Source organism: Lithobates pipiens, unplaced genomic scaffold (genome assembly GCF_037356315.1).
Source record: "Lithobates pipiens isolate NorthernLeopardFrog02 unplaced genomic scaffold, aLitPip1_a1.2 Scaffold_25, whole genome shotgun sequence".
In the NCBI taxonomy this organism is placed as follows: domain Eukaryota; kingdom Metazoa; phylum Chordata; class Amphibia; order Anura; family Ranidae; genus Lithobates; species Lithobates pipiens.
Genome location: NW_027507787.1, coordinates 85,865,564 through 85,889,636, shown reverse-complemented (window position 1 = coordinate 85,889,636; position 24,073 = coordinate 85,865,564). Strand labels below are relative to the sequence as shown.

The window sequence follows — 24,073 nt, the reverse complement described above, 5'->3', positions numbered from 1 at the left end:
GTTGCGCAAATACCGTTGCAACGACCACCATTGTATTCTCTAGGGTCTTTGCTAAAAAAACACATATAATATTTTGGGGTTCTATGTAATTTTCTAGCAAATAAATGATGATTTTTACATGTAGGAGAGAAATGTCAGAATTGGCCTGGGTGCTCCAGAACGCCTGATGGTGCACTCTGCATGTTGAGCCTCTGTATGTGGCCACACTGTGTAAAAGTCTCACACATGGGTTATCGCCATACTCAGGAGTAATAGCAGAATGTGTTTTGGGGTGTAATTTGTGGTATGCATATGTTGCGTGTGAGAAATAACCTGATAATATGACAATTTTGTGAAGAAAAAAAAAAAAAGGGAAAACAAATCTTGATTTTGCAAAGAATTGTGGGAAAAAATGACAACTTCAAAAAACTCATCAAGCCTTTTGCTAAATACATTGGAATGTCTTCTTTCCAAAAAGGGGTAATTTGGGGGGTATTTGTACCTTTCTGGCATGTTAGGGTCTCAAGAAATGATATAGGCCGTCAGTACTTCAGGTGTTATCAATTTTCACATATTGGCACCATAGCTTGTGAACTTTCACAAAGACCAAATAATATCTACCAATTTGTACTTCATTTTACCAAAGATATGTAGTGGTATAAATGTTGGCCAAAATTTATGAAGAAAAATTACTAATCTGCTAAATTTTATAACAGAAACAAAGAAAAATTCTTTTTTTTACCGGATTTTCTGTCTTTTTTCTTTTATAGCACAAAAAATAAAAAACCCAACGGTGATCAAATACCACCAAAAGAAAGCTCTATTTGTGTTAAAAAAAAGGACAGAAATTTCATATGGGTACAATATTGCATGACTATTGCATTATCATTCAAAATGTGAGAGCACCGAAATCTGAAAATTGGTCTGGTTATCAAGGGTGTTTAAGTACCCAGTGGTCAAGTAGTTGATAACCACATGTTCCCGCTGGGCCTTGATCAACCAAGCTTTTTCTTTTGCCGGTCCTTTCATGGCTTCACAGAGGTCCGACATTTTCTCTCAACGCGTATCCTTCCCTCTTGGTCTTCCTGCCAGGACACCCATGAGGCACCCTCGTCACAATTGTATCACCATACTCAACTAAGCCCCTGGGTCTCTTTATTGAGACGCAATTTATCCTTTCCAAAAAACATTTTTTTAACTCCTTTGCTTTCAGTTCCATGGGGCCCCAGGAGTTATCTCCAAAATATACTCTTCTCTAAACACTATGGATGTGCCCAGGGCCGCATCCTCTAAGTTGCAATGGGAACCGGACTTGGAGACCTCTATCGAACCAGAGGACTGGAACAAGGCTTGGTCCTCTGTGGCCAAATGTTCCTTCAACACGGCTACTTTAGAAGCTGCATACAAAGTCCCATCCTATAATGACTGGTGCTTTAGAGGATGTGGTCAGCAAGGTGATGTAATACACACTTGGTGGTCCTGGCCTCACCTCATAGGGTTTTGGTCCAGGGTGTTTGGCCACCTGCATTCCTTATTTCATATACCCATTCACAGAGATGCAAAATTTTCTTTGTTGCACTGCCCGATCCAGGGCTTGTTTTTTTACCAACAGAAACTGGCAACTTATTTGTTTATTGCGGCCACACAGTTTATAGCCAGAGCTTGGAAGAGACCCTCTGTTCCATTTGCTATGGTGAAGAGCACTCTAACTGATCTCATGATCAATGAAAAATGTTGAGTATTTTAAATTACTTCCACTCCAAATGTATTTTAAGTATGGTCTCCTTGGTGGACCTATGCTCTTCCCACTTTACACCTGAGCAGTCTTGGGTGGTCCTGGATCCTTGAATTTGGGCCCACCTCATGTTGGTAAATGGCCACCTTCGCTATATTTTCAATCTTTTTTAATTTTGTATCTTTCTGCAGAATGTTCATCCCGGTCTGTGACAGGGATTTTCATTGGACCAATATACTCATTTCCCTCTGCTGTGATCTAGTGCACCTGCATCTTGAACCCTAAGACCCCTTTCACACCACACCGCTGATAGCGTGGGCGGTAAAACGCAGCTATTTTTAGCGGCGTTTTACCGCCGGATTTGCGGCGGTTTTGCGGAGCATTTCGGCCGCTAGCGGGGCACTTTTACCCCCCGCTTGCAGCCGCGAAAGGGTTAAAACCGCCGGCAATACGCCGCAATTGCGGTGTTTTGCCAGTGGGATTACAGCACTGCCCCATTGATTTCAATGGGGAGCAGCGGTGGAGGAGCGGTAAACACACCGCTCCTTCACCGCTCCAAAGAAGCTGCTGGCAGGACTTTTTTCTGACGTCCTGCCAGCGCACCGCTGTAGTGTGAAAGCCCCAAGGGCACCTACAAACAATGGTGCAGCTTCTTTAGGGCGTTTTGCAGGCGCTGTTTCTAACGCTATAGCGCCTGCAAAACGCCCTGGTGTGAAAGGGGTCTAATTAGTTGGCCCTTATGCCCTGGTGATTTATATGGACCTATGGGGTGCCCCATAAGGTCCCCAGTTGATAGTTAATTCCTATTCATATTGTAATAGTTAGTTATTTCCTATTCATGTTATAAGATCGTTATGTTCATTGAACTACGCCCCTGCGTGGGTGAACATTTGTCAAGATGTTATATTTTTTCAGTAAAAATGATTTTACCAGAATATGAATCCCATTGGAAATAAAAGAAATTTGTTTGTCTGCTCCCTTATGCTTACTTAAAAAATGTTACATTCTGTATATTACCAATTCTCCAAGGGTATGCAAACTTTTAAGCACAACTGTACCTAGGGATTTAGCAGGAAAGGTAAGTATTGGTAGTAGAAGAGATGGGTTTTTAAAAGGATTTGTCACTTTTCCCTCAATTAGTGAAATTGTAGACTCATTAAAACCCTGTACCTGAATTTAAACCCTTTTAAATGCAAACTAACCTAAACTAACCCTTGACATAACACTAGACCAGCCATCCTTAACCACAGTTCCTTGGAACCCTAGGGTTCTGCTTGAGAGAGTGCTTGAGGTCCATTAAACTGATTGTCTTCCCATCTGATAATGTGTGCTTAGTTCCAAGCAGAATCAGTGGTATGACACCAATCGTTTTTTTTAGCTATCTGTATCTGTAAGGGAGGCATTCTTCCCATTGGCCACCAATGTAAGGGGTATTTGCACTGACCCCCAATGGTTTTATCAGGGGCTCCACAAAACCTGAAAGTTATTTAAAGGATACCTCAGGGGTTAAAATGTTGAGAAATGCTGCACTATAACCTCCTTTATACTGCAGTCATTGTGTAGCAGATGATTAACCAACTGCTCAACGTTTTGCCAACAGCTCTGTCCAGAAACACACCGATATACAACTGTAAGTGATAAAAGCTATCAATCCATGTTAGATGGCTTGGCCTCTCTATTGACCTTAATCACACAACAGGGGCTTAATCTGTTGAAACACTTGTGCATATTTAAATGGCAATTTTTCAGTTATGATTAATTTATCCAATCATATTTCTCTTTGGATAGCATAAGAAAGAGTTATACATTTTCAGGTTACTCTTCTTGTCTTTGTTCTTATTGGGGAAGATTAAACCCTATTTCCTGTCCCAGTGAACAAATGAGAGTGGTCCCCAGGACAGGAAGTGTGGGGCAATTCTCCAATGGGGACACCGGCAATAACATCTCACATTGATTCAAACCCTCCCCTTTTATATTGGTGAAAGTTAATCTATGATTAGCCAATAGTTATTATAATCACAAACAGCAAATTGTAAAGGTACTTACAAATACTGGGCCCCAAAAAGGAATGCCACTTGGTAACGTGATATTAATCTCAGTGAAGGCCAATGCAATGCCAAGGCCAATCTCCAATATGGCTGCCACAATGACCAGAATCTGAAGAGAGAAAGAACAAGGTTTAACTAGTTTGATGCAGCTTTGATCAATACTCTGCTAAGTGCTATTGATACCTTATGGTCCCCTAGAGATAAATGAATATATTTGCCCAACTGATGATTGAACCCAGATGGGGATTCTTTCAAGGCAAATTCAAGTTCCCCATATAACATTTTCTCATTCTTTTGCAGTACAGAGTTCTAATTGCAGTACAGTAGATAGAAGAACATAGAAGAAGTGAGGAGGCTCTAGGTAGAACTAAACCAAACCAGTACTTAACAGGAAGGGAGGACAGAGGAAGATACCAAAATTCCCCCCAATATCAACAAGACTCTGTGTCCAATCAGACACAGGCTCCTGCAGGATGGCACTCCCGATCCACTGGTGCCAGGTTTGAATTCCCCTTTAAAAGACAGAACAAAAGTACTTCTCTGGGAACATGACTCCAGTTAAAGTGGTTCTAATGGCATAAGGCTTTTTTTTTACTTCCATGGATTCAAGGTGTCTCTAGTGATGATGAGGATAGAGGGGATGATGATGATGAGGTCACTGACACGACCTGAGTGCTAGATAGAGCAGAGGAGGAAAGTGAGGGGGAGAAACAACACCCAATGAAGCAGGATGTCCTCCAGAGGCAGCCATCAGGGAAGAGTAAAGAGCAGCTACCCTATTCCATCAGATTGTGCAGTTGTTATCTCCCGGCCCACTTCCCATAGCTCAGCTGTGTGGGCCTTTTTTAACACATGTGCAGCCAATCGCACTGTTGCAATTTTTCAATCTCTACCGCAAGCAGATCAAGCGTGGCAAAAACACCAGCCATTTGGGTACCACATGCTTCACAAGCTAATTAACCCCACCACTCAGCCATTGGCAAGAGCACCAGAGAGCCACACAAAAGGGACACAATTCTTCTCCTCCTTAGTCCTCATCTTTCATGCCTACCCCCGCAACATTACACCCGCTATATCTCATGACTTCCCAGCAGCCTTCAGTAACAGGGATGATGGTATAGCAAAGGCTGTCACAGGTCCTTGCAACACGTCTACAGCTGGTGGCGTGCTGCTGGCAGAGTATAGCAGGCAAATTTCTCTGCCCCAGCTGCTGCATCGAAAAATATAAAAAATACACTCCCTGCTACCCACATGCCCAGCATCTAAATTTTAGCTTTTCCAAATTGCTGGCTTTACAACTCCTGCCTTTCTGTCTGGTGGATTCTGCTCCCTTTCATGAATTTGCAGAATGTGCTGTACCACAATGGCAAGTTCTCAGTTGCTATTTATTTGCATGTAAGGCCATTCTAGCTCTGTACCATCACATAGAAGGCAATGTTTTGGCATCATTGGGCAAGGCAGTCAGCTACGAGGTCCACATTAATGCTGACATATGGTTCAGCAAGTATGGTCAGTAGGGATGAGCCGAACACCCCCTAGTTCGGTTCGCATCAGAACTTTCGAACGGACCGCAAATTCGTACGAATGTTAGAACCCCATTGAAGTCTATGGGACTCGAACGTTCAAAATAAAAAGTGCTAATTTTAACGGCTAATATGCAAGATACTGTCCTAAAAAGGGTTTGGGGACCTGGCTCCTGCCCCAAGGGACATGGGTCAATGCCTAAAATGTTTTTAAAAATGTCCGTTTTGGTGGGAGCACTGATTTTAATGACGATTAAAGTGAAAAAAAGTGAAATATTCCTTTAAATATCATGCCTGGGGTGTCTATAGTATGCCTGTGAAGTGGCACATGTTTCCCGTGTTTAGAACAGTCCCTGCACAAAATTACATTTAACGGAAAAAAAGTCATTTCAAACTGCTTGCGTTTTTAATGTAATATCTAGTTCCGGCAAAATGGATAAAAATCATTGAGAAAAATGGCATGTGTAGCCCCCCCTGTCCATTACCAGTCCCTTTGGGTCCTGTACGGATATTAAGGGGAACCCCGTACCCACATTAAAAAAAGGAAAGACGTGGGGCCCCCAGGCCCTATATACTCAGAACAGCAGTAAACAGGCGGTGCAAACAAGACAGGGACTGTGTAGATTTGTTGTGTTAAATAGAATCTGTGTGTAATTTTGAACTGGTACATTTTTAAAGTGTAGCTCCAGTCAAAAAATCTATTTTTAAGCTTTTTGGAAAACATAGGGAAGGGTTATCACCCCTGTATAATTTGTTTTGTCATCCGTCGTTTTTCATCTCACTTCCTGTTGTCTCCTTCTGTTTACAAGTAGGAGACGTTTGTAAGTTGGATGTTTGAAAGTAGGGGCCTGCCCCATATGCTCTGCAGAAATGGTGGAACAAGGTGTTGGTGTTGCCACAACATTGTAAGCCCTCAAAGTGACTCTTGGTGGGCGCTGGAGCGCCCTGCTGTGAACAATTATATCAAGAATTGTAATTACATGTCGTTGTTGAACAGTGGTAGAAAAATTGACCTTTGGTGGTTGTGGTGCTGGTGCCACAACACTATAAGTCTTCACAGTTACTCTGGGTGGGCACAGGAATGGTCCCTCCTGTGAACTATTATATCAAGAATTGTAATTACATGCCCCTGTTGAACAGGGGCTGAAAAATTGGGCTTCTGGCACTGGGGCTGGTGCCACGACACTGCAATCTCTCCCATATACTCCAGTTGTGGTGCAGGAATGAGTCCTGCTGCAAAGCATTGCATCAAAAATTGTAATTAAACGCCCCTGTTAAACAGGGGCTGAAAAATTGGGCTGCTGGTGCCATGACACTGCAACCTCTCCCATATACTCTAGCTGTGGTGCAGGAATGAGCCCTGCTGCAAAGCATTGCTTTAAAAATTTTAATTAAACGCCCCTGTTAAACAGGGGCTGAAAAATTGGGCTGCTGGCACTGGTGCTGGTGCCACGACACTGCAACCTCTCCCATATACTCTACTTAAGGTGCAGGAATGAGCCCTGCTGCAAAGCATTGCATCAAAAATTGTAATTAAACGCCCCTGTTAAACAGAGGCTGAAAAATTGGGCTGGTGGTATCACCCAGAACCAAAAATGTTCTTCCAACAAATCAGCGGAGGAGGAAGAGGATAGACAATCAACATAACAGGACAGTCACTCAGCATCAGCATAGGCTGTCTTGAAGGGATGTGATATTTTAAAAAAATTATTCGGTTACATCAGCTTCAGGTGCTTGGTAGCTGTGGGTGATCCAAGACTGATTCATCTTGATGAAGGTCAGTCGATCAACTGAGTCGGTGGACAGGCGCACCCTATGATCGGTAACAAAGCCACCAGCAGCACTGAAGGTGCATTCCAAAAGAACGCTGGATGCAGGACAGGCCAGTAGCTCAATTGCATACTGTGCAAGCTCTGGCCAGTGATCCATCCTCAAGACCCAGTAAGCCAGAGGATTTTCGGTGGGAAAGGTGTCCAAGTCTGACCTTGCCCCTAGGTATTCCTGCACCATGTAAATCAGACGCTGGCGATGGTTGCTGGAACTGATCATACCTTGGGGCTGCAGACTAAAAAATTGTCTGAAAGCATCGGTCAGACGGCCACCTTCTCCACCACTCCTTCTGACCGATGCCTCAGGAACACGTTGTCCAGGACCAGGAGTTTGTAACCTCCCAGCCTCTGGGAACGCATTGCACGGACCTTTCTGCAAGGCCTCCCGGAGATGTCTCATCCTCTGCTCCCTCTGCGATGGCAAGATAAGGTCGGCAACCTTACCCTTGTACCGTGGATCAAGGAGAGTGGCCAGCCAGTAATGGTCCCTCTCCTTGATCCGAAGAATACGAGGATCCTTCCGCAGGCATTGCAGGATCAGGGAGGCCATGCAGCGTAGGTTAGCTGAGGCATTCGGTCACTAAGGACAACATGATCCGCAGCTACCTCCTCCCAGCCACGTACATGTCCACGGGTTTCTTGGGACTGTAAATCATCCCTACAAGACTGCTGCTGCTGTTGATGCTGAGTGCCAGCCTCCACCTCCATGCTGACACAATCATCCTCCTCCTCCTCCTCATACTCTTCCTGTGTGATGGGTGGCACCACAGGAACACTGTCTGGATAAAGGGGCCTTGAGAGGCAAGGAAGTCCTCCTCTTCCTGCCTCTGTTCTGCCTCAAGTGCCCTGTCCAATAGTCCACGCAGCGTATGCTCCAAGAGGTGGACAAGAGGTACAGTGCTAATGATGCATGCACTGTCACTGCTCACCATCCTTATGGCCTCCTCAAATGATGACAGGACAGTGCATGCATCCCTGATCATGCCCCACTGGCGTGGTGAGAAAAAACCAAGCTCCCCTGACCCTGTCCTGGTGCCGTAGTCGCACAGGTACTCATTGATGGCCCTCTGCTGCATGTGCAGCCGCTGCAGCATGGCCAACGTTGAGTTCCACCTGGTGGGCATGTCACATATAAGGCGGTTCTTGGGCAGGTTCAACTCCTTTTGGAGCTCAGCCAGCCGAGCACAGGCATTAAATGATCGGCGAAAATGCACAGAGACTTTTCTGGCCTGCTTCAGGACATCCTGTAAGCCCGGGAACCTGCCCAAGAACCGCTGCACCACCAGGTTAAGGATGTAAGCCACACAGGGCACATGGGTCAGTTGTCCCTGTCGGAGGGCGGAGAGGAGGTTGGTGCTATTGTCGCAAACCACCATTCCTGGCTTAAGCTGGCTTGGCGTCAACCACCTCTCGGCCTGCCCCTGCAGAGCTGACAAAATATCTGCCCCAGTGTGGCTCCTGTCCCCCAAACCAACCAGCGCAAGCACGGCATGGCATCGTTTTGCCTGCGTACTTGCGTAGCCCCTGGAACGCCTATGGAGCACCACTGGTTCTGAGGACAGAGCACTGGAAGAGGCCATGGAGGAAGAAGAGGCGGGGGTGGAGGAGAGAGGTGTGTCACAACCAATAGTAGCATTTTGGAGGCGTGGTGGTGGAACAACCTCCAACACTACTGCACCTTGTCCTGCATCCTTCCCAGCTGTCAGAAGAGTGACCCAATGGGCCGTGAAAGACAGGTAACGTCCCTGTCCATGCCTGCTGGACCATGAGTCAGGGGTAATATGCATCTTACCGCTGACCGCCCTGTCCAGCGAGGCAAGGACATTGCCTTCCACATGCCGGTAGAGAGCCGGAATCAGCTTCCGTGAGAAAAAGTGGCGTTTGGGGACCTGCCACTGAGGAACCACACGTTGTACAAACTCATGGAAGGGGGCCGAGTCTACCAACTGAAAAGGCAGCAGTTGAAGTTCTAGCAATTTAGCCAAGCTAGCATTCAACCGCTGGGCATGTGGATGGCTAGGAGTGAACTTCTTTCGACGGTCCAGCAGCTGGAGCAGGGACATTTGCCTGCTATAATCGGACGTGGGTGTACTGCTAGCAGAGTGCCCGGAAGCACTTGGCTGTGACACACCTAATTCTACACCTTCATTCCTCTCAGAGCAGGTTTCAGAGAGGACTGAAGGTCTAGTGGGGTTGGAGATCCCAGCTGATGAGGAGCAAGGAGAGGTCCGCTTTGTTCTTTGGTGTGGGTCTTTGAGGTAGGCTTGCCAACGAGCTGCATGGAGGGCCAACATATGTCTGGTCAAGCATGTGGTGTCCAAGCGGCGGATGTTTTGGCCACGCGAGATACGCTTGAGACATATGTTGCAAATAGCAGCCATGCGATCTGATGCACTCGTCTCAAAAAAGGCCCACACCAAAGAACTTTTAGAATAACGCGCAGAGGCAGCGCCCTGCACAGGCGGAGCTCTGTGGTGTGATTCAGTCGGTGTGCTGCCCCTAAGCTGGCCCCTGGAGGGCATCTTGCCTCGTTGGACATGTGCCTCCTCCTCCTCCTCCTCTCTCCTACCAGGCACCCATGTGGAGTCAGTGCCCTCATCATCCCCTCCCTCTTCATCGCTGGAGCAAACCTGGCAGTATGCTGCAGCTTGTGAAACATGACTGCCAGATTGCTGTCCTTCTTGAGCATCCCCTCTCAATAGCTAGCTATATAGGTGGATATAGCAGTGTATACTGCGGTCAGGGCAGGCAGACAGCACGCACAATCTCCTACAACTGACTGCAAGCTCTATTAAAAAAGAGCAAGATAGCTAGCTATATAGGTGGATATAGCGGTGTATACTGCGGTCAGGGCACGCAGACAGCATGCACAATCTCCTACAACTGACTGCAAGCTTTATTTAAAAAGAGCAAGATAGCTAGCTATATAGGTGGATATAACGGTGTATACTGCAGTCAGGGCACGCAGACAGCACACACAATCTCCTACAACTGACTGCAAGCTCTATTAAAAAAGAGCAATATAGCTAGCTATATAGGTGGATATAATAGTGTATACTGCGGTCAGGGCACGCAGACAGCATGCACAATCTCCTACAACTGACTGCAAGCTTTATTTAAAAAGAGCAAGATAGCTAGCTATATAGGTGGATATAACGGTGTATACTGCGGTCAGGGCACGCAGACAGCACTCACAATCTCCTACAACTGACTGCAAGCTCTATTAAAAAAAAGCAATATAGCTAGCTATATAGGTGGATATAATAGTGTATACTGCGGTCAGGGCACGCAGACAGCACACATAATCTCCTACAACTGACTGCAAGCTCTATTAAAAAAGAGCAAGATAGCTAGCTATGTAGGTGGATATAATGGTGTATACTGTGGTCAGGGCACGCAGACAACAACCACTACAGAAGAGCAAGAACGCAAAATCGGGCGATAACGAACGGTGTATACTGTTTTGAAGGTACACAGAACACCCACTAACTCCTACAGACGCCAACACACTACACAAGGCCGCCGCGCTGGCGGCCTTATATAGTGTGGGGCGTGTACTACACAACCTGAGCTATGATTGGCCACAGGCATCCTGCCTGTGGCCAATCATGGCTCTCCTCGCTGCCGGCGCTGTGATTGGCCAAGCATGCGGGGTCACAGTGCATGCTTGGCCAATCATGAGCCAGCAATGCACTGGTGATTGTTGGCCATGAGCGCCACACGAATTTGCAGCGAACGGGCAATAACATTCGGTATTCGCCATCCCTAATGGTCAGGGACAATATATTTTGTTTATAGCACACTGGGTAACTCTGCTTGCAAATAGAAAAGGATGCAGAACAAGGCTCATTGCTGGAGCTTGTTGTGCCACCACATCTCCATACAGCTGGTGGTGATGATGTGAGATCTGTCAGCTCCACCCCCTCCTCCTCCTCCATGCCCTCCTCTGCTGGATTGTCCTATGAACCACCAGTACCCCCTATGCACTTAAGGGGCCATTCAATGAGTCAGGCTAAAAGATGTCATGCAGTGCTTCAGCCGTTCTGTCTTGTTGAACCAAGTTCAACCAGCTTAAAACCCTTAAAAGATACACACTGCCTGGTCAATGCATTGTGAGACTGTGGGAGCTGCTTTGAGCCTGACTGCGTAGCACCCGATTGAGCATAGATCCTGAGACAAATCAGCGGGACTCATTAGGGGTCTATGCTACATACCTGTAGCTCCATCTCTTCTCCCCCCATGCATCATATTGTCTATTGCAAAATAACATGTACACTTTTAGATGTGGTTCCCATAATTTCCTAGGCCCCCTGTATAAATTGTGTGCTGTATGGTCACCTTTAATACTTACTCCCAGAGCCTTTGGTTTACCCTTAAGAAATGATTGGAAAAATGGTGAAGATGGGTCCATATTTTGGGGTATGATGGTGGACAGCCGCCATTGTGGTGCCACAGTGGGCACACTCAAGGCCTGGGTTGAAGAAGGAATGTAGAATGTGGGGGGCGGAGGACTGACATTCTGAAAGAAAGATGCCATAGGCACATTCGACGCTGGGACCACAGATGGGACTGCAGATGGAGTGCTGCTCATTAGAGTGTTATAGTGAGGAGGTACACATTTGCTTGCAGGATCTGACATCATGAAATCTAAAATAGAAAGAAAAAAAATGTTTAAAAAGTTAAAGCCAGGATTTTGTATGCTTTTCCTAAAAAACAAAACAAAAAACAGTGAGACAATATTTTACTTAAACACTGTATTAGGAGAGGCATCCTAATATAAAAATACATGTTTAATAACGTTTAGAATCTCTGTAGATTACATCTTAAACAATGTTAACAGATTTCCAAGCTATGGGATCACCAGCTAAAAAAAAAGTTAAAAGAGCCTTTAACCAGTTGCCGACCGCCGCACGACGATGTACGTCGACAGCATGGCACGGGCAGGCATATTGGCGTACATGTACGTCCCTTGCCTCCCGCGGGTCGGGGGCCCGATCGGGCCCCCGCCCGGTGCCTGCGGCGGTCGGTTTTCGTCCGGGAGCGATCCGGGACGAGGGGGCAGCCATTCATTCATGGCCACCCCCACGCGATCGCTCCCGACGAATAGGAATCCCCCGTGACATCACTTCCTCTCCTGTAATGTAAACACAGGAGAGGAAGTGATGTATTCTCTCCTCCGTGTCGGTATTTTTCGTTCCGACACGGAGGAGAGCGGATCGGTGAGTTGCACCAACACTCTACACACACAGTAGAACATGCCAGGCACACTCACACCCCCCCGATCACCCCCCCAATTACCCCTGCCCCCCAGTCACAGTGACACCAATGTCATTTTTTTTTTTTTTTTTTTTTTTTGCATTGGTGTCATTTGTGACTGTAATAACTGTTAGGGCAGTTAGGGTTAGCCCCCTTTAGTTCTAATGTACCCCCCTAACCCCCCCAATAAAGGTTTAACCCCGTGATCACCCCCCGTCGCCAGTGTCACTAAGGCTGGGTTCATATTGCAGCGGTTTATGAGAACGAATGTGATTCGCACCGCACTGCAGTGCAAATCACATCCGATCTCTGTGCGATTCGAGTTCAGCCATTCGCCGCACCCGCCACACCCGCCGCACCCGCCGCAAATTCGCACGGGACCCTTTTTTTGGCCCGCAGCAGAATCGGATCGCATGGGTGTTCACACCATGCGATCCGAGTTTGCAGATCGCACTGCGATATGCGAACTGATCTGGGGGTGTCAGTAACATTTCACTGACACTCCCAGCAGTCCGCATAGGGCAGTGTGAACTGCCGCCGGGAGGCATGCGATGCGGGAACCCGCCGCGGATTCGCGGCGTTTCCGCATCGCTCCAGTGTGAACCCAGCCTAATAAGCGATCATTTTTCTGATCGCCGTATTAGTGTCACAGGTGACGCTAGTTAGGCAGGTAGGTATTTAGGTTCGCCGCAGCTTTTTATAGCGCCAGGGACCCCCATATACTACCGCATAAAGCCCCCTGATTGCCCCCTAGTTAACCCTTTCACCAGTGATCACCATATAACTGTTACAGGTGACGCTGGTTGGTTAGTTATTTTTTTATAGTTTCAGGGCACCCGCCATTTATTACCTAATAAAGGTTTAACCCCCTGATCACCCGGCGGGTGTCATTTGTGACTAATAACTGTTAGGGCAGTTAGGGTTAGCCCCCTTTAGTTCTAAGGTACCCCCCTAACCCCCCCAATAAAGGTTTAACCCCGTGATCACCCCCCGTCGCCAGTGTCACTAAGGCTGGGTTCACATTGCAGCAGTTTATGAGAACGGATGTGATTCGCACCGCACTGCAGTGCAAATCACATCCGATCTCTGTGCGATTCGAGTTCAGCTATACAGATAGTATGGCTGAATTCATGTCGCACCCGCCGCACCCGCCGCAAACTCGCACGGGACCCTTTTTTTGGTCCGCAGCAGAATCGGATCGCATGGGTGTTCACACCATGCGATCCAAGTTTGCAGATCGCACTGCGATATGCGAACTGATCTGGGGGTGTCATTAACATTTCACTGACACTCCCAGCAGTTCGCATAGGGCAGTGTGAACTGCCGCCGGGAGGCATGCGATGCGGGAACCCGCCGCGCATTCGTGGCGTTCCCGCATCGCTCCAGTGTGAACCCAGCCTAATAAGCGATCGTTTTTCTGATCGCTGTATTAGTGTCACAGGTGACGCTAGTTAGGCAGGTAGGTATTTAGGTTCGCCGCAGCTTTTTATAGCGCCAGGGACCCCCATATACTACCGCATAAAGCCCCCCGATTGCCCCCTAGTTAACCCTTTCACCAGTGATCACCATATAACTGTTACAGGTGACGCTGGTTGGTTAGTTATTTTTTTATAGTTTCAGGGCACCCGCCATTTATTACCTAGTCTCACTAGTGTACCCCTAAATTTAGGGGTGTCTACTTTCCAAAATGGGGTCATTTGGGGGGGGTTTGTGCCATCTTGGCATTTTATGGCCTTCAAAACTGTAACGCCCTTAGAAAGCCTGAAGGCGGTGCTTGGTTTTCGGGGCCCCGTACGCGGCTAGGCTCCCAAAAAGTCCCACATATGTGGTATCCCCGTACTCAGGAGAAGCAGCAGAATTTATTTTGGGGTGTCATTTCACATATGCCCATGGCATGCATGAGCAATATATCATTTAGTGACAACTTTGTGAAAAAAAAAAAAAAAAAAAAAAAGTTTGTAATATTCCCGCAACTTGTGGCAAAATATAAAATATTCCATGAACTCAACATGCCTCTCAGCAAATAGCTTGGGGTGTCTACTTTCTAAAATGGGGTCATTTGTGGGGGTTTTGTGCCATCTTGGCATTTTATGGCCTTCAAAACTGTAATAGGTAGTGAGAAGTGAACTCAAAAATTTACGCCCTTAGAAAGCCTGAAGGCGGTGCTTGGTTTTCGGGGCCCCGTACGCGGCTAGGCTCCCAAAAAGTCCCACATATGTGGTATCCCCGTACTCAGGAGAAGCAGCAGAATTTATTTTGGGGTGTCATTTCACATATGCCCATAGCATGTGTGAGCAATATATCATTTAGTGACAACTTTGTGTAAAAAAAAAAAAAAATTTTTTTTTTGTCATTATTCAATCGCTTGAGGCAAAAAAATAAAATATTCAATGGGCTCAACATGCCTCTTATCAATTTCCTTAGGGGGTCTACTTTCCAAAATGGGGTCATTTGGGGGGGTTTTGTACTGCCCTGCCAATTTAGCACCTCAAGAAATGAGATAGGCAGTCGTAAACTAAAAGCTGTGTAAATTCCAGAAAACGTACCTTAGTTTGTAGATGTGACAACTTTTGCGCAAACCAATAAATATACAATTATTGACTTTTTTTTTACCAAAGACATGTGGCTGAATACATTTTGGCCTAAATGTATGACTAAAATTGAGTTTATTGGATTTTTCTAATAACAAAAAGTAGAAAATATCATTTTTTTCAAAATTTGCGGTCTTTTTACGTTTATATCGCAAAAAATAAAAATCGCAGAGGCAATCAAATACCATCAAAAGAAAGCTCTATTTGTGGGAAGAAAAGGACGCAAATTTTGTTTGGGTACAACATTGCATGACCGCGCAATTACCAGTTAAAGCAGCGCAGTGCCAAAGTGTAAAAAGACCTCTGGTCATTTACCAGCAAAATGGTCCGGTCTGAAAGTGGTTAAAAAGGAACCTATTGCATCCACCACATCTAAGGACTTAAAAATAAAAAAAATTATATATTGCAGTTTGCGAGTTTAGATATTTTTTAAAGTTGAACTCCAAGCTGATAGTAAATAAACAAATGAATGCAGTTCTGTTAAAATTCTGTAGGGATCTGCTACCCTGTACAGTCTGTAAGTTGCTCTGGGGCCTAATGTTCACAGAGATTATTCATGTACAGTTCCTGTCTCTGGGGCCTGACTTTAGAAACCCCATATAGAGGAAGTGAAGAGATACAGAGCGAGAATTGAGCCACGGTGGGCTGCTACTGCTGCTGTATTTTTACCCAGATCGGAAGTAGAGACTATTAGGCAAGTATTGCTATGTTCTAATAGTTTAACCAAAGCTGCCCATAGCTTTTTGGGTGCCTAATCTTTGACTTATTGTTATTACCTCACATGCACAGTGTCAGATAGTTAGGTCTGTGCTACTGTATGTGTGTAGTGGTCACCTTCCAATGTATTAGAAGGTGAACCTGTTTATTATAGAGTTTTGCCCTGTACACACGGTCGGATTTTCCGATGGAAAATGTTTAATGGGAGCCTTTTGTCAGAAATTCCGAACATGTGTAGGCTCCAGCGGACATTTTCCATCGGAATTTCCGTCACACAAAATTTGAGATCTGGTTCTCAAATTTTCCGACAACAAAATCAGTTTGCATGAATTCTGATCGTATGTACGGAATTCTGACGCCACGCATGCTCAGAATAAATTACGAGACCGAATCGCTCGGTCTGGTAAAACTACTGTTCATAATGGTGATATCACATTCGTAACGTTGCAATTTTTTAAAATAGTTTAATGCAGCACATTCTCTTCTTCTTTATAATGCTAGAATAATTACTTTTTTTGCTGCTGATATTCACACAGAGTTCTGACAAACTGATTTCTTTATTATTTCTCGTGATCTCATGAATAATATTCATTTTGTTTTTCGTCCCTAATTATGTTACTATTTTTTTTCTTTTTTTTTTCTTTTTTTATCAAGATCTGCATTTTTTTTCTAGTACTCTCCATAATATTATTTCTCATTTTGTGTGTCAAGTTACCACAACACCATTATTATCCTGTATTTTTTAACCTCAAGGAGGTTGGTTGGTGTTGGTGTCTCTTGTTAAAGAGGAGGTCCATCTAAAAAAAATGTATTAAAAGCCAGCAGCTACAAATACTGCAGCTGCTGACTTTTAATAAATGGGCACTTACCTGTCCCAGGGTCCAGCGATGTCCCTCGGCTCTCGGCAGCTGCGGACGCCATCCTCAGTGAGGGGATCAGGAAGTGAAGCATTGCGGCTTTACTTCCCTGCTGCGCATGCACGAGTCGCGCTGCGTGTCCTAACTGGTCCCCGTTATCTCCTGGTACCTGTGTGTTTCCCAGGAGACAGAGGGGGTGGGGAGGAGCGTGATTCCACCCACTTCTGGGAATAGACTCCCATGGGAAATACCTGTATTATACAGGTATCTGCACCCCTCTCCCCCCGAAAGGTGCCAAATGTGACCCCGGAGCGGGGGAGGGTTCCGAAAATTGGAGGTTCCATTTTTGTGTAATCTTCCGCTTTAATTTGATCTTGTATTTTTTAAATGTACCTGCCTACTCACAAACAAACTGGCCTTTGTGAAGTAAAACACATAGCCAAGTATTTCTGAAAAAGAAATAGCCATTTATTCTGGGTCCTAACAAAATAAAGAGGAAGGCAACGCTAGAGAAACTGCTGAAATTTGGGAAGCCTTTGTACCCCAGGCACACATCAATTATTTTACAGTCAAAATTGGTGGCCTGAGGAGTCCATATACTAGTGAGCACAATCCGGTCCAGGACTACAAGAGATCAGGAACAGCAGCAGATGACATATATGTCCCCAGGCTGTGGTCTGCATCTTTTGTCAGACCAGACTGAACTCAGGCCATCATTCTCTTGTCTTCCTTACACACTTCCTTCCAGGCTGAGGCTCTGGTGTTGGAGTTGTGGCAGGAGGTGGAGGAGGAGGACCATGGTTCAACTCACAAACATGGCTTTGGCTTGTGAGTTCGCCCCTCAACCCATTATTTAGGGCTTGTAAGATAACTTCTTCATATAAGAGCCATTGGCCCTCCTCCATTCCCAGCATTTTGCAGGCTGTCATGCAGGCATAGTCCCCTGAAGACTGGGGGAGTAGCCTTCATAAATAGGCTGCCTCCTCCAGGTTATTCCTCTTCCTAGCACTTTTTTGTGGAAATCCGAGGGGAGGGACCTGGGATTCGGGGCAGGCGACTGAGCCCAGCCACCTCCTGGCTGCCACTTTCTATGGCCTGGCTGAGGCTTTCCTGTGTATGAAAAAGGGACATCGTTTTAGTTTTTGGTTCATCAATCACACACAATTTTCAGCTCATGACTGTTGCAAATTGAATGTTAATAAATAGAAAAGACTACCATTCTTACCCCAGCATATTTAATTATTTTCCCAATCATTTGTGGCCACTACTGTCTATTGATATGTAAAATACTTTGTTTCATAGTTTCATAGTTTTGTAATGGATGTGATCATGAGTGTTATAAGTGAAATGCCTATTTCTGGTACTAGGAGTGCTTATCTTTCATTATCAGTTATCAACCTTAATCATACACATTTAATCATAATTAACCACTTGCTTACTGGGCACTTAAACCCCCCTCAGTCCCAGACCAATTTTCAGCTTTCAGTGCTCTCACATTTTGAATGACAATTACTCAGTCATGCAACACTGTAACCAAATGATTTTTTTGTCCTTTTCTTCATACCAATAGAGCTTTCTTTTGGTGGTATTTGATCACCTCTCGGTTTTTTATTTTCTGCGCTATAAATGAAAAAAGACCGAAAATTTTGAAAAAAAATGAATTTTTCTTCGTTTCTGTGACAAAATTTAGCAAATTAGCAATTTTTCTTCATAAATTTTGGCCACAATTTATACTACTACACATCTTTGGTAAAAATAACCCAAATTTTTGCATATTATATGATCTGTGTGAAATTTATAGAGTCTACAAGCTATGGTGCAAATCATAAAGATTTGCAAAAAAAGATCACATCTGATGTACTAAGGCCTATCTCCATTCTTGAGACCCTAACAAGCCAGGAAAGTACAAATGCCCCCCAAATGACCCCTTTTTGGAAAGTAGACATTCCAATGTATTTAGTAAGAGGCATGGTTAGTTATTTTAAGTTGTCATTTTTTCCCATAATTCTTTGCAAAATGACGATTTTTTTTTTTTTTTTTTTTTTTCACAAAATTTTCATTGTAATAGCTTATTTCTCCCACACGGAATGTGCATACCACAAATAACACCCCAAAATACATTCTTCTACTCCTCCTGAGTATAACGATACCACATGTGTGAGACTTTTACACAGCCTGACCACATACAGAGGCCTAATTTTGAAGTAGCACCTTCAGGCATTCTAGGAGCATAAATTACACATTTCATTTCTCAACCACCTATTACAGTTTTGAAGGCCCTGGAACACCAGGGCAATGGAAACGTCCAGAAAATGACCCCATTTTGGAAAGCTAACACCCCAACGTATAATCTATGAGGCATAATGAGTCTTTTCAATGGTTCATTTTTTTCCAGAAGTTGATGGGTCGGCACAGATGTGCACTGATTTATTGCACGGATGTGCACTGATTTATTGCACGGATGTGCACTGCTGAGGTGGCAGATGGGCACTGCTGAGGCGGCAGATGGGCACTGCTGAGGCGGCAGATGGGCACTGCTGAGGCGGCAGAGATGGGCACTGCTGAGTCGGCACAGATGGGCACTGCTAAGTCGGCAGATGGGCACTGATAGGTCGGCACAGATGTGCACTGATTTATTGCACGGATGTGCACTGATAAGGCAGCAGATGGGCACAGATGGGCACTGCTTAGGCGGCACAGATGGGCACTGCTTAGGCGGCACAGATGGGCACTGCTGAGGCGGCACAGATGGGCACTGCTTAGGCGGCACAGATGGGCACTGCTGAGGCACAGATGGGCACCGATTGGTACAGATGGGCACCGATTGGCACTGGCTGGCACTGGCTGGCACTGGCGGGCACTGGCGGGCACTGGCGGGGCACTGGCGGGCACTGGCGGTGCACAGATGGAGCACTGGCGGTGCACAGGTGGGCACAGGTGGGCACAGGTGGGCACAGGCGGGCACAGGCGGGCACAGGCGGGCACAGGTGGGCACAGGTGGGCACAGGTGGGCACTGGCAGGGTAGATCTGGGCACTGGCAGGGCACTGGCAGGGTAGATCTGGGCACTGGCAGGGCACTGGCAGGGTAGATCTGGGCACAGGTGGGGTTTTTATCCGTTTACTGACACTTTTACACTCACAAGACACATTCGGTCTCCTCACACGCTATCGCTGTGTGAGGAGACACGTTTGGCAATGGGTGATGATCTCATTTGTTTACATTTGAGATCATCACCCATTGGAGGAGGCGATCGCGCTGTAAACGGCCGCTGTGATTGGCCGTTTACAGCGATCTGTGATTGGCTGTGTCCAGCGGACACGGCCAACACAGATTTTCCCCGATGCGCGCTCCCGGGAGCGCGCGGGGAACTCTTAAAGGGGACGACGTCAATAGACGTAGTCCTGAAAATTGAGATCCGCGCTATACACGTCATTTTACTATAGCGCGGATCTCAAGTGGTTAAGATGTCTGCCAGCTTCTCCCTTCATGTGGAACGAAACTGCAAGGGTTAAAAAGAGCAACGTCAAAAAAAAGATTGCGCCTGTTTTCGTCAACATGAGACTACACCCAAGAGGAAGAAGGGGCTGAAAACGTTTCCCTTTTTTAGACATAACCCAGCTAAAAAGCTTATACTCCGTCACAATAATGTATATGTATAATTTGTGGTTTGTACACGCTGTCTTTCATCTAATTTTTGATTTGATAGTAAGATATACGGCTCACTGTATATCAGCCGGAGTTTCAGGAAATAAAAAGCAGAAGTATCTGAATACTGAACTACGTGTGTGTCAGTGTTTGACTTCAAGTGTGCACACTTTATATTAAGGATTCATTTGGCCAGGGGGACAGAAACAAGGTACCGAGCTGTTTCCAGTTCGGGGCCAAAACAGTTTCATAGTTAGTTAGGTTGAATAAAGACACCAGTCCATCCAGTTCAACCTGAGTGAGTGTCTACCCCTATCCCTGTACATTGCACACTCACATTGGTCCCTACCCTCAAGGAGCCCACAATCCAAAGTCCCCATTCATATACTAGGGCCAATTTTGGACAGAAGCCAATTAACCTACCTGCATGTCTTTGGAGTGTGGGAGGAAACCGGAGTACCCGGAGGAAACCCACACAGGCACAGGGGGAACATGCAAACTCCAGGCTGGTAGTGTCCTGGTTGGGATTCGAACCAGCGACCCTTTTTTACTGCTAGGTGAGAGTGGTAACCACTACACTACTGTGCCGCCAATTTGTGAAATCAGAAATGAGTTATCAAAACTAACACACATTTAACATCATTAATTTGGCAACCAGAAATATTTTTAAGAATGCTATACCTGACTCAAGCTGGGCTCCTCCACATGTTGCTGCCTGGAAGGCCCAGGTTGGTTGTCAGAAGCCTCACCTGGGGGGGAAGGAAGCCTTGAAGGAAGACTGCAGAGTGCTGGCCTGGGTTCAGTCTGGCCTGCCAGAAAATGGAGTCTGTCATAGTACCATAGCCTGGGTAAATAAATGTCATCTGCTGTAGCTCCTGATCTCTGGGAATCCTGGACCTTCTTGCGCTCCCTATTATAAGTGCTCCTCATGCCACCAATTTTGGACATTAAATACTTGATGTCTGCCGTGGGGATCCTCGGCTTCACAAATTCAAGCAGTTTCTCCAGCACTGCCTGCCTCTTTGTTTGATTACTATAAAACAGGTGGTTCATCTGACACAGACAGGGCAGCTCCCTGAACATATCAATGAATATTCCTAGAAATTCCCTATCATTGAAGGGATCCATTTTCTCTGCAAGACACAACGCAAGACAAACCCTAATGTCAGGCGAAACTCTCCTAATCTTGACCCAATATAGGCCTCAATCTATAAGCAGTATAGGCCACTGATGCACCAAGTTAAAATTGTACCTTCGTTATAATGATTGTCGCTTCTGTTACTTCTTCCTCCGCTCACAGATCGTATGTACAACGCACGCATGTTCCACTTTATAGACACTGCAAATGCGTGAAACTCCGCCCGCCCCTGACGTTCTTTCTAGTACATTCCCTGCCGTTTCTCTTTTGGTGCAGTGGGAGAGCACATGGCGGAGAGACAACAGGAGAGCAGCAACAACAAAAGACCGGAGCCACAACCATCTGATCCCGGAGGAGATTGAAGGCCTCAATTATGGCCTTTATAGAGATGGTGGAGACGGTGGACATCTTCAAGAGGGCCGACTATAATGGGAAGTATGGACCTTACCCAAACCCAAATGTGAGAAAGGCCAAGATCATGGCTAAAGTTGTGAAGAGTCTGCACAGGAATTTTGGGGTCCAAGTATCAACTGAGGAAACGATGGTCAGACCTCAAATTGAGGGAGCACAATCAGTACAGTAGGATCAGGAAACTGCTTCTAACAGTAAGTATTGTCGTGTGTTCCTATAATATTATTATTATTACTTGCATGCTGCTCCATGTTCTTTTCTTACTGTTGTACAGTTTAAAATGTCAACTTTCTTGTTCATGGGCACAGTAATCAGTCGTAGGAAACATTGTTTGTTTGCCCACTTATAAGATGTTTTTGGCAGATACAGGTTAACTACATTTGTTCAGGTCTATTTGTATTAAAATAAGTTTGTTGTCTAGATGGGTTTGTAACTAGAATGAAATGCAAACTTGATTCAGTGTAAGGAGAGGACACTCAGCAGCTGTTTACACATTTGGACGCAGGAGCACTAGTGTGGGACACCATAATCAAACTTTTTAGGATGTCCCACACAGGTGCTACAGTAGATACTAGGGGTCTCTACATGTAGGGGAGAAAAGACTCAAGACATCTAAAGACACCACAAACCCCCCACCTCCTAAAGAAGGGGAAATCCCCAAATCCCAAACCACAAGCAGAGGATGAGGAGGGAGACGTTTATGAAGTGGGCAATATAGTCACCACAACAGGTGAGTGGTAATTTTGAGGAGAGGAGAGAATGATGTGCAATCGTGATTTAGAAAATATAAAGGAAAACATCAATGATGTTCAACAAAAAATAAAGAACATCATTGATGTTTTAGGCAGAATATAAAACACACAACAACTGTACCGTTTTCTTGTGTATTTTTGCTTTTAAAAAAAGATTTACATTTTTTTGAAAGCCAAATTTTGAAGATGCACACGGTGTGTCAACATGTGCTATCAGCCATCACGGGATATCAATGTATGTGTTTTGTGGGTACAACCCCTTCCTCGCAACTCAATTAGGTGAGAGGAAGGGTTTGCACCCCCAAAACATGTCCATTGTTCTCCCATGATGGGAGCTAGCACATGTTGACATTAGGCATGGGATCAGGAGGGAAATCCCCAATTTGTGTGCATATTCAAAATTTGGCTTTTATAGGGGTGACATCACCCCATCTGATGAAGGCAATATCAACACAGTTTGGACATACTAATGTCTGATATTGCCTTCAATTTATCAAAGTTGAACTTTGTAAGTTCCTGTGTTGTGTATGTTATGCAATTTTTGTAGTAAGTTATTTTTTACAGTGACAATGGGGTTTATTTACTAAAGGCAAATCCACTTTGCACTCCAAGTGCACTGCAAAAGTACACTTAAAACTGCACTTGGGGGGGGGGGGGGGGGGGGGCGTGGCTAGCGCGCAGCGGCATGGATGTGTAGTAGGAGAGCTCCGCTCCAGCGACGGGATCTAAAGCAGACCGAGGCGGTGAATCTCCACTCTAACTACACCGGATCGATCCTGAACACATACTCACCCACCGGAGATGTCGGAGCAATACCTCCCAGCCGAAAAAACTCCGGGACTTCTTCACTCCTAAAGGCCGCGAGGCCCAAGATGGCGCCGGAGGCGGCTCCTCTTCCCCATCGGCCGGACCCCTCTCTCCATCCCTATCAGCGACGCCGAGTCCGGGATCGGACAGGGAATCGCAGCGGCGCTCTCCGGCTGTCTCGACGCCACTGTCCTGCAGTCCGGTTAAATCAAAACCTCGCCTGACGGCAGACCCACCGGGAGCAGAGGTTAGTACGCAGATGGGATCTCTGGATGACACTAGAGAGTTAGCTGACACCATCAACTCTTTCCCTACTACGAATCAGCCTATATCTGATACCACCCTAAAAAACATGCTGATTTCCCTGCGGGGCTCACTACATTCAGATATGATGGAGTGTATGAGGAATTTTAAATCGGAAGTGACTGAATTGGGATGCAGAGTTGATCATGTTGAGAAAAAAATGGGGGAATATGCCACATCATACAACACACTAGTAGACTCTCATAACGACCAGGCGGATGAAGTGGCCTGGCTTAAGGCTAAGCTGGCGGACCTCGAGGATAGGTCCCGCCGTAACAATATTAAACTGCGTGGGGTGCCTGAGACCGTTCTCCCTACGCATCTGCACCAATACGCCAAAGACCTTGTATTGGCATTCCTACCCTCACTCCCAACCACTGAACTGGTCATAGACCGGATACACCGCCTCCCTAAGCCGTCACACCTCTCAGACAACATACCCCGAGACGTGTTGATGAGGGTGCACTTCTACCATGTGAA

General features: G+C 45.8%; 1 protein-coding gene across 1 annotated transcript in view; it reads right to left on the bottom strand.

Annotated features, from left to right (window-relative positions):
• LOC143930356 (membrane-spanning 4-domains subfamily A member 4A-like) overlaps positions 1 to 24,073 on the bottom strand; it is a 431,861-nt gene that overhangs the window by 65,852 nt on the left and 341,936 nt on the right. Inside the window, exons 2-3 of the mRNA XM_077454620.1 lie at positions 11,466 to 11,761; positions 3,761 to 3,871 (exon numbers count right to left, since the gene is read on the bottom strand). Coding sequence (XP_077310746.1) covers positions 3,761 to 3,871; positions 11,466 to 11,756 — 402 coding nt within the window. The 5' untranslated portion in view covers positions 11,757 to 11,761. The remainder of the gene's footprint in view (positions 1 to 3,760; positions 3,872 to 11,465; positions 11,762 to 24,073) is intronic.